Source organism: Neomonachus schauinslandi, chromosome 5 (assembly GCF_002201575.2).
Source record: "Neomonachus schauinslandi chromosome 5, ASM220157v2, whole genome shotgun sequence".
Lineage (NCBI taxonomy): Eukaryota > Metazoa > Chordata > Mammalia > Carnivora > Phocidae > Neomonachus > Neomonachus schauinslandi.
In genome coordinates, this window is record NC_058407.1 from 12,455,684 (window position 1) to 12,466,802 (window position 11,119).

At 59.5% G+C, this 11,119-nt stretch overlaps 1 protein-coding gene across 1 annotated transcript; it reads right to left on the minus strand.

The window, feature by feature from the left end:
* Positions 1-8: 8 nt before the first annotated feature.
* RASD2 (RASD family member 2) lies at positions 9-9,106 on the minus strand. Its single transcript, XM_021689356.1, has 3 exons — positions 9,083-9,106; positions 3,916-4,309; positions 9-570 (listed from the first exon to the last, which is right to left on the minus strand). The coding sequence occupies exons 2-3, from the start codon at positions 4,184-4,186 to the stop codon at positions 41-43; spliced, it is 801 nt and encodes a 266-aa protein (XP_021545031.1). The 5' UTR covers positions 4,187-4,309; positions 9,083-9,106; the 3' UTR covers positions 9-40.
* Between the last annotated feature and the right edge of the window lie 2,013 nt (positions 9,107-11,119).

Consider the following 11,119-nt stretch of genomic DNA (forward strand, 5'->3'; position numbering starts at 1 on the left):
GTAAGGCACTGCCCTAGCCCCAGCCCAGCGTCCCTCCCACTCACTGGATGGTGCATTTGTCCCGCTCGCGGGCCTGGCCCTCCCGAAGGACCTTGGCCTTGATGTACTTGAGGTCACTGTTGACGCTGGGGCGGCGGGCAAAGGGCGAGACCATGCCGTAGGCGTCCATGTCCTTGACGCGGCGCATGCAGAAGGGCCTGGGGTGGAAGGCGTCCCCGTACTGCACGGAGATCTTGCGGTGCAGGGCGGGGCTCATCTCGTGGGGCAGCTTGGCCATGCTGAAGAGCACGTAGAACATCTCGTCCACGTTGGTGTTTTTCTTGGCCGACACCTCGAAGTAGGCGCAGTTCTCGTCCCCGGACACCAGCAGCTCGGCCTCGGTGGTGGGTACCTGGCGGCACAGCTCGCCATGGTCGTTCTTGTTGCCGCAGATGACCATGGGCAGCTCCGCCGCCTCCTTGGTCTTGTTCTTCAGGCAGGACTTGACCTCCAAGATCTGCTTCTGGAGGCGCTTGACCTCGTCGAAGGACTCCCGGTTATCCAGGCTGAACACCAGGATGAAGACGTCACCTGCGGGGAGAGTGACCCAGGTGGTGAGGCCACCCTCCCGGTCACTGACTCAACCCTCCCGGCCTAAGGGGGAGTGGCTGTTCTCCCCATTTTCCAGAGCAGGAGGCTGAGGCCCAGAGGGTCAAAGCCCTTGTTCACAGTCACACAGCGAATGTGTGGCTCAGCCTGGCTCAGACACAGTTCATCCCCCCGACACTTCGCTTGTGGAGCGAGTTGCTTGTGAATTTGTGCAGACTGTGTTAAAATAATAATAATAAATACAATTTTCATGGCAGCAGGGGTCTTGCCCGACTTGTTCAGAGCGCATCCCGGGGCCTGGAATGGTGCCCGACACATCGTAGGAGCTCAGAGTCCCGGCACCTGGCAGGCCTCGGGTCACATCTGGCCCCTGCCACTTACTAGTCACACAGCCTGCGGAGGGTCAGGCAGCCTCTCGAAACCTGACTTTTCTCCATCTGTCCCACGTGGATGCAATACACCTTCTTGTGAGGGTTTCACTGGATAATGAACGGAGAGTGGCCCAGGCTCAGAGGTCTTAGGTATCGAGATGACAAGGGGAACAAGCCCCTGCGAGAGCCAGTGTGGGTCACGTGCTTCAGGTGCACTTTCCTCCCCGACTCCTCCCAAAACCTCTGCGGTGGGGATTTCAGTACCTTCCTGGGATAGGGGAGCAAACAGAGGCTCAGAAAGGGCGAGCAACCTGCCCAAAATCACACAGTGTGAACATGGCTAGGCCGAGACGTGGACCTGCTGCTGTCCTTACCCAGCCACTGCCTGGCACACGCAGGTGCTCTCTGCTTCTTGAATAAATCATGGATGAGTAAGTGAGTGCTAGCCTCCAAGACCCATGCGGTCCCTGCTTCAACTCACTGCATTACTCAAGACGAGTCTTTGGGTCTGAAATGGGCCATGCAGGGGTGGGGGGGGCGGGGGGGGGGGGGCAAGGAGAGAGAGACCGGACAATGCCCACATCCCAATCTCTGGATGTTACTACTGGGATTATGGCTCACACTCAAACTTTGGCTTCAGTTCGTAAGAACCTGTGGGGAGATGTAGGCGACAGATGTTGTCTGTTTCCCAGACAAGGAAACTGAGGCTGAGAGGCCCATGCCACATTCAGAACCATGCTCTGGCCAATGGTATACCCTTCACCGTGCACTCCAGGACAGTGAGAGACGGTGTCACCCACGACCTTGTCCCCCAGCGCCCAGCACACAGCAGGTGTCCATAAAGCTGGGTGAATGGGCGGGGTGGGATGGGAAGAATGGGGGTGAGGGCTGCTGAGAGAGGCACTCGCAAGGCGGCCCCAGCCTGGCAACCGTGTCCGCCTGGTCTGCCAACCCCGTCCCATTAGGCTAATCCTGGGCCCCTGAGGACTCGGCGGTCTTGACATATTCAAATGCAAGACCGTGATGCCAAGCTTCAGAGACAGCGTGGCTGGCAGCTGGAAAGAGAGCTGGTGGCAGAATTAATGGCTTTCAGAATTTCCTGCGCACCAGCACCAGGTCGGAAATGAGGCACGGGCTGGTGAGTGAAAAAAGCAAGCAGCACACAGATGTGCTCCGAATCGTAAGTGCACGTTGAAAAGAGACGGGCAAAAACCCTCCCTGTTATGAAGATGATACAAATATAAAGGTCAGTGTGTTCGTGGGGGTCCAGAGGTGTCCCCACCAGACTGATGGGGCAGCCACCTCCGGGGAGGGGACAGGAGCCTGGCGTTGGGGACACAGGCCAAAGGGGCTTCTTTAGGCTTCTCTGTGTTTACAGGAGGGTGTGTTTGCATATCATTGGTGTAATTAAAAAATGCATTTTGGAAATATGCACGTGGTCCTCCTCCACATCGCTCTCCCTCCCTCTGATGTTAGCCTTATTTATATCAGTGGGCACCCAGTCCACTCCCCAAGGCAAGGAGAGTGGACATCCCTGCACCCCCACCAGGTGCTGGAAGTTTCCCCACAGCCACACTGGGGGGAACCAAGCTGATGTCCATTGTACGGCTGGGGAGACTGAGACTCAGACCTCTGGTCACACATCGGAGCCACCAAGTGGCTCCAGGTCAACCCAGGGCTCCTTTGATCCACACACTGCCTCTCCAAAATATGGGGTGGGGGGGTCCAAGTGTGATGTGGGTCAGACGGTCAGCAAGGACAGCCTGCAGGAAGAAGCCATCTGCCCAGGGTGCTCAAGGAGGGGGCTCGGCCAGGGTACAGGGGCAGGAGCGTGCATGGTGTGGGTTTCTTGGTGCAAGAACATCTCCATTTGGGGGGTTATTTTAGTGATGGATAGAGAGGCACTTGCTCATTCCTTCCCTTCATCACTGCCCAGCAGTGGGAGAAACATGGCTTAGGAAAGGACTCTGCCTAGCCCCGAGCAGGCACTCTATAAATACTGGGTTAATTTAAGACAAGTGTTTACTGAGCACTTACTCTCTGTTCACCAAGCACTTCTGCTGTATTAACTCATTTACGTCTCACAGTGACCTTTGGGGTGGGCGCTGACGTGATGCTCTCACACAGAGAAAGCCAAGCCACAGACAGATAAAGTCACTTGCCCAGAGGAACAAAACCAGGAAGCCGCTGCCCCAGGCAGACCGGTTTCTGGCCCGCCCTCCTACAGCCTCCACGCACAACTGCCTGAGTAATGCCCAGTCCTGCATCTCCACGCGCCCCCTTAATCCCTGACAATCTCCCTTCCCTCCCCACCATTCCCAGCAGGGCCAAGAGACTATGGGACAGTTTAGTGGTAGAGAATAAGAGCCAGACGGCCAGGGACCACCTTTGTTACCACCTGGACTAACTTAACCTCTCTGGGCCTCCGTTTCCCCACTTGTAAAGTGGAAGCAAAGACCCATCTCCTAGGTTAATTGTGAGGATGAAATAAATCCATGCCAAGCTCTAAGAATGGGCTGGGGCCCACAGCTTGATAAGCATTAGCTATGGCCACCACTGTTACTCTGATTACTACTGAGCTCCCGGCCTGGGCAGGGCTCCTGCCTACCCTTCGACTGACCGCTGCCCGGGTCCTGCCCTGACTGAGACAGCAAAGGCCTGGGGTGTCAAGAGATCTGAGGCCAGCAGACTGACCCTGGGCTACCTCCAGCAGGAGAGTTCCCAGAGAGGACTACCCCCCCATACCCCCCCCGTACCCCCCTGCATCAGCTCCCGATCTTCTGGAAGGCAGCCCTGCAGGACTTGATCCTCGATCCACAGCCAGCCAGAGTGGAATTTGGGCCCCACCTCGATCATCTGCTCAGGCAAGCAGCCGCCCTCTCTGCCCCTCCAGGCGCACCCTCCCCCCTCCCCGGGAGTCTTGTTGTGAGCGGACATGCCTACCCCGGGCACCTACCTGTGAGGATGGAGAGCCTGCGCATGGCAGGGAAGGGGTGGTTGCCGGACGTGTCCAGGATGTCCAGCTGGTACATGTCGCCTCGGATGTTGTAGACCTTCCGGTGGAAGTCCTCGATGGTGGGCGTGTACTGGTCCTCGAAGCGGCCGTTGAGGAAGCGGGAGACAATAGAGCTCTTGCCCACCCTCGAGGCGCCCAGCACCACCATGCGATACGAGTTCTTGGCGGGCACACTGAGCGTGCAGTTCCCGCTGGACAAGGTCTTCATCATGGCTCGGGACGGCGGCACGGAGCGGGGAGCCGACGTCAGGAGGCCCTGTACCCGGCCCTGCAGCCTCTTGCTGGCAGCCTTGGCCTCCTCTGCGTGGCTCCGGTCTAGGTGTCCGTTTTCTGTCTGTAAGATGGGGACGTTAGACTGGGGTGTCTCTAGGGGCCTTGCAGCCCTGCCAGCTCCGTCATTCATGCCCTCTCCGGCCTCCTTCCTCCGCATCCACCCACCACACAGGCGCTCATCGCCCTCGTGTCTGTCCACCCCTTGTTTATCCCGGCCCAGGACTGCTGGGGCCGGAATTTTTGCTTTACCCCGGCTCCCTATTGCTCCCGGGCTAGCAGGTAGCTTTGCAGAAGCCCCTTTGACCTCACAGTCACTTCTCTCGTCTATAAAAGGGACTCTACTCCCAGGGCTGTTGCACATGCTGAGGTCACAAAACGTTAACTCTTGCCAGAACCTGATCTCTCCCTGGCCCCTCGGTCCTGTCCCACTCTGGCCTCCCAGGAGCTGTGACTCCAGGGCACGACCTGGGGAAGGCGCTAGAGAGCGTTTCTTAGGCCTGGGCCTAAGGCCGTTCCCAGAAACAGGGAAAAGGCCACGTCCAGACCACATCCTCCCTAGCCAGGGCCCGGTGATTTCAGCACCAGGCCCTGGGAATTTGCTCACTTGGGAGATCCAGAGACCTGGCCTAGGGGATGTGGGTCAGAGAAATGACCCAGGAACAACTCGAGTCCCTCAGAGCTCCAAGTGTTTATGGTCCTGGGGTATACCCAGAACTTTCTATGGGGGCTTCCCAGCCTTGTGGAAGAGACTGAAATGGGTCCCGGCTCCAAAGCCCAAATGGAGATAAATAACCCCCCAGGGCTCCAACAGCCCCACCCCAAAGGCCAGTCACAGCCCCGCCACCCTCCTTTCCTCTGTCAGCACCCACCAGAATCCACTTAGAATCCCTGAGCCCATCCCTCTGTTAGAGCTCTGTTGAGATCTGCCTCCACTTCTTAGCTCGTGCTAGTCCCTCTGCCAGAACACCCTCTTCTCTTTATGTTTCAGGGCCTGCCTCAAATACCACCTCCTCTCTGAAGGCTTCTCTGGCTCCCAAGCCCACCCCAGCAGGAATCCCTCCCCTCTCTAGAGAAGAGGAACTAGAAATGGATACAGGCCCGCTGGAATATCGGTCCCCTCTGCCCTCAGGCTGCGGCCACGCACGGTTGTGCAGACTGGGCACTGCACAAGGCACCCAGCTGGGTGGGAAAGTGGGGGGCTGTCTTTGTGGAGTTCATCTGCCCAGAGAAGGCACCTCTTTTCAGTGTGCACTGGGAGCTGTACAGACCAGCTCCCACTGGTCCGCACCCCTGGCTGCTCCAGCTCAGGAGCCAGAATGCCTCATCCACTTATCCCAAGGCTCTCTCCAACAGCATATTGTTCTCTGCCCGTATACTAAGAGACTGGAGGTAGAGAGACCTGTGTGTGAGTCTCCTGGCATACGTCCTGTTCGGGGCATCCAGGCATCTGCCTCTGCTTGCCCTGCCCAACCGAGAGCCACTGTGCAGTAAACTGGCTCTCAAAAAATACCTTTTAAAAACGCTTTTATTGGTAGCATTTATCCACCTCCGTGGCACACACATTCCTACCATGGCCAATTCCCAGCTACCAAGAGGATCTCGATGAATGAATTGCAAAGAGATGCATACAATAAGCCCGCTCTGCACACCGCTGACCCTAAGCCTGGAGCCCTGACAATCACCATTAACCAAGCCCCCGCCGTGTGCCGAGCACTGTGCTAAGTACAGAACAAAAACGGGAGCTGACATTGACCTTGCAGTCAATGTATGCCAGAGTGTTCTAAGCGCTCTGATTAACGTGTACTCATTTGCTCCACCCCTCAGTAACCCCAGAAGGAAGGTGGTGTTCCCCCAGGTTACAGGAGAGGATCCTGAGGCCCAGAGACATTTAGTAACTGCTCATGGCCACACAGCCAGTAACCAGCAAAGGAGAGATCTGACCCCAGGCCGTCTGCCCCACGCAATGGAGCCTCCTCACCACCTCCCTCCAAGGAAGATATTATCTGCCCATTCCACAAATAAGGACTCTGATACTTAAAAGTCTCCTTGACTGGCCCATGTAGTTAATAAGGGAACCAGGACAGTGACTCCAAGACGAAGACCACCACATCCCCCTCTAGTTCATGCCTGCGGCCATCTCTCAATTTATTCCACAGGATTTCAGCGCCATGTACACAGCAAGTGCTCAATAAATGATCCAGGAATGAATGAAGCAAAAGGGTCTGCCTTTGGAGCTCACCTGCAGCTTCCTTCTGAGGCCTTGCCCCTCCTCTCCTGCCCTGCCTGGCTGGCCCAGGTGCTGTGCTGAGGGTCTCTGTGCCCTGGACACACCCATGGGTGCACAGTGGGGAGAGGGGGCTGAAGGCTTCTCGGCAAGCCAGCCTGGGCCTTCAGTGGAGACGGGAGGGAAAGAGGCCCCACACCACGACAGCCCCCTCCCCGGTCCCTCTGCGGGGAGCTGGATTCTGCTGTGATCACCTCTGTCTAGACAGAGAGGGAAGGAGGCCAGCAGCCCCCAGGGACAATGCTAGTCCCCATCACCGCCTGCCCAGCTTCTAGCCTGGAGCTCCTGGTACAGACGTGCTAGGATCAGTGGCTGAAGGGGCCTGAGCAAGTTGGAAAGGAGAGGCCGAGAGTCAGAGAGGAGACGGGGCCTCAGAAAGAGGCAAGGGGGAGGGGGGGAAGTGGCTTTCTTCTCTGACAGAAGACTGTGAGTCTTCACGTGGCCCCAGCCACGTGGGGCTGTGTGTGGCACCCAGACACCTGGACGCCAGCTGACGGCGCTTCCGTGAGCCCCACCTCCTGTCCCCATATCTTCCTTCCCTCTCCTCCCCCAGAGGCGGCACAGGGGGACGCTGTGGGCATGGCTTCTCTCCTCTGCTGCTGGCTCTCCGCTCTCCATCCTCAGCCGGGCCGACCTCACGCAGCGAGGAGCAGAGGGCCAGCAGAGGGCCAGGGGCCCTTCGAGAATGTAGAGCTCAACGCTGGAGGCTCAGTAGGTGGTTAATGGGGACCCCTCACAGCATGAGAACCCGAAGGTGAGTTCTGTGACTCTCAGCTGACCCCACCCCAGGACCATTCCCAGGGCCCCCGGGGAGGCAGAAAGTCCCAGAGCAGAGATGGAGCAGGGCCATCCTGGGGGAAGAGTAGCCGAAGCCAGACGGGCTTCCGTCACACCGGGTGCTTCGCATACCTTGTTCCAATGACCTCCCGACAGTCCCATGAAGAGCAGCCCACCATCAATCCGCTGGACTGACGAGAACACTGGGGATCCGCGCAGCTGAGTCACTTGTCCCAGCTCATACAGATCACCGGCCAGGCCAGGATGAGAATTAGGCTGCTGGGCTCGAAAGCCTGGGCTCTTACCTCCATAAAAACCCACCCCCTGGCCAAAACCAGCCTTTTTCAAAACAGTGCCTGACTCAGTGAAGCCTCAGCTGGTGTCAGGCAGAAGAATGAACCCTGAGGCCTATTAGATTCTCGTTCCCTCTCTCTCCCCGCAGGTGGCTGGGGGCAGGCACCCTGCCCAGGACTCACCCCCAACCCTGCCCAGCTGGCTCTCAGCAAATGCATCTGTAGGTTCATCCCTTTCTTCACCCTCAAGCCCCTCACCCAGGGCCTGCCTGGAAGATGGAGGGGATCAGAGGGACAAGGACATCAGGACAAGAGTCTGGACATGTCCTTCTCCCTGTGAGTCCCCAGAGCTGGGTGCACGGCCCCAGCGTGCCCCCCCCCCCCCGCCCCGCCACTCCCTCCCACACACCTCAAGCCCCCTCCATTAGCACACATGCCAGTTCTCTGGACATACACCTTATTCACTGGCTTCCATCCCTACGCCGAGGGGTGTCCTGGGGGCTTTGCAAAGTCAGCCTCACCACCCTTGGCAGCTCGGGATGGTAGAAAGCAGGCGGCCATTGGCTTCCAGCACACCAGCCCTGCCTCTCACCAGCTCAGCACACTGGGGCAAATGGTTTGGCCTGGTGGGGCTGGTCATCTATCAAATTGCTGTTGTAGAAGCAACCCCATAGGGTGGCCCGGATTGTTCAGCAAGAAGTCAAGAGGCTAATACAGCTCTTGACACGCAGCAAGCGGGTTCCTTTGAGGCACCCCCTCTTGGCATTCAAGGGGTCGCCTAGAACAGCCAGGTGGGGTGGGACTGGAGTGCAGGCAGAGGTCTTGGGGGGCCCCATCTTGTCACTAGGACGCCAGGGTAAGCCTGAATCATGGGCTCCTGAGCCGGCTGCCCCATCCCAGCCTGGCCTCCTACCTGCTGCGAATTCTGAACATCCTCTGTCATCCTCCCAGGGCAGGGGGCAAAGGGAGGAGAGGTCAGAGAGAGCTCCTCAGGGGTACCTGAAGGCCCTCCGGGCCAGCTGAATACAGGAAACATTTCCGGGGCAAAGAATCACCCAGGAAACTCAATCCCTGCACCAACCCCCCTCAAAAAGCTCAACGAACACTGGACAGGAAGGTGCTCCTTAATCTTCCCTCCTCCCTGAGCCCGTGTCCTCATATTTAAATGTCTATTGCTCTGGGTCCCTGAAATGGAAAGCTCCTAGCAACACATCTAGCACATAGTAGAAGCTCAGAACGTCTTTCCCACCTGGGATAGGTAAAGGGCCTAGCACTCAGCCTGACACATAGTAGGTGCTCAACTAGGATCATTTTCTTTAGATATGTAAAGTTGCCTATGATCCCCGCACATAGTAGATGCTCAATCAGCTTAACTTTCCCTGGTCGTGTAAAGCCTTCCTCCCACAAGTCTCAAACCGTCCTATCTGGCTTCGCCCACTTCGGCCAGCTCCCCAGTTCTGTTGGGGTGTCTCTCTCCTACCTGAGAATTGCGGGCTGGGGCTCTGGCACAGCTTGGAGGGCTGCCTGGAAGCGCCTCGAGGTGCGGGGAACCGCTGGCCTCTCCAGCCGTCGCTGCTGCCGCCGCCGAGGCTTCCAGAGTCTGCAGCGGCTCCGGGGTCACTGCGCCGGGCTCCTCCTCTGCGCGGCTCCGGGCGCCGGGCTGGGCGCGGCCGGGCGAGGGGACATGGGGAGCCGGTGCCCCATGGGTGGGTTCCAAGGGCTCAGAGGGGCCTGGGCACCGGGCGGGCTCCGGCTCGCCGCCGCCGGCCCTGCCCTGCCCCGACCCGGGGGACTCCTGCTGAGCCAGGTGCCCGGAGGCGCGGGGACGTCCGATCCCGGGGTCCCCGCCTAGGTCTCCGGGGGCTGGGGGAGGGCTGTAGGGGCGAGTCCGGGGCTTTAAGAGGGTCCTTAGAGACTCCTGGAGGCTCCTTTGGAGCTGCCTGTGGGTGCGTGCGTGTGTGCGCGTCCGGAGTGGGCGAACCTGTGCTGGCCGCCTATGCCACCTTCTCCGCCCGCGCCAAAGGGGGTCGCTCAGGGTGGGGGTGCTGCCCCGCTCGCCGTGGCCTCCTCCTCTGCCTGCAGCTCTGCAGCTCTCCCCGCGCCGGAGGGACGGCTCCTTTCTCCCTGCGAGGCGACGCCAGCAGCTGGAGGAGGAGCAGGGCGCTCAGCTTTGCGCGCGTGTGGGAGGGGGCCTTGAACGCCGCCCCAAGGTTTCGCACGTAGCTCCGAGTTAGCCTTAAACCCGCTCCTCCTCCCACTTCACCTCCTCTGGCCCTCGGAGGAGGCGAACTTTCTGTGAGCCCAAGCTCCTCCCTCCCTTCCTCTCCTGGAGGCGAACGCCCCTCTCTCCCGCAGGGCGAGGTCAATGGTCCCTCCCGAAAGCGGTCGCAGCCGGGGCTCCCAGTGGCGAGCCCAGCGGCAGAAGCCCAGCTCAGGCCTGGGAGCTCTCCGCCGCGCCTGCGAGCGTCCCTCCGTGGACCCGTCTCGCAGCGCCCGGCCGCCCCCTCCCCGGCCCGCGAGCACCGGGTCCCGCCGCCCTGCGCCCGCCTCGGCCTGCCGGAGCGCGCTCGCCCGCCTTGCCCGGCGCCCCGCCCCCAGCACCGCGCTCGGCCAATGGGCGGCGGGTCCCGCAGCCCGGCCCCTCCCCGCCCGCGGCCGCCCGGGCGCCGCAGTCTGGCGCTCCGCGTGCCCTGGCGCGTGGGGCCGGGGCCGCTGCTGGGGCGGCTGGGGGCGCGCACCGTGACCGGAAGGCGGCACAGGCCTCGGGGGCTGACGTCTGCACGCGCAATCACACGCACACCGCGCCGGCCGCAGGTGACCTGCGAGGGTCCCGCAGCCAGTCGCCCGAGGTCCCTCCAGCCCGCGCGCCAGGACTCCCGTGCCCTCGTCCATCGCGGAAATGCCCAGGTGCCCTGCCGGTGTCCGGCCTGCCCGCCCCGAGATCTCCGGCCCGCGGGACCCTGCGGGATGGCCCCGCACGTGCCGCCTGGAGGGGCCGCGGAGTCGCCGAGTGGAGGTCTGCGCGCGCAGGTCTCGGAGAGCACTGTAGAGAGAGTCTTGCTGGGGATGAGCCGGGCGCCTTGGGCATTCACCTCCATTCTCCCCGCCTTGAACTAGGGCAGACATCAGTCGTTCCTATTATGCCATATCTAGACACCACTTATTACTTAGTATTTTCTTAAGTCCAAGACCCACTCTCCCCCCAACACATTTTTTTTAGAGGATCGTTATATCACTGCCTTAAATGGGAAGCCAGTATCACTTGCCATAAATAGAAGGTAAGAGTAAAAATAAACACAATGAAAACAAACCAAGGTTATTAAATTCTAGTTGGAAACTCGCATGCCAGGGCTTGAGAAGTGCCCTCAGTGAAAGATGAGAGATGGGCAAAGTTTGGAGAGGTGTCAAAGACCTATTTATTAGCACCCATCAGAGACTTCTTCCTTCATGCTTTCAGGAGGCTGAAAAGAGAATGTTCTCACTGTGTGATAGGGTGAAGGGACACGTACTGTCTATC

Coding starts and splice junctions, on each gene's coding strand:
- RASD2 (XM_021689356.1), bottom strand. CDS start 4,186: ATGATGAAGACCTTGTCCAGCGGGAACTGCACGCTCAGTGTGCCCGCC. Junction 571..3,915: donor CAGGCTCTCCATCCTCACAG/GTAGGTGCCCGG, acceptor CTCTCCCCGCAG/GTGACGTCTTCATCCTGGTG.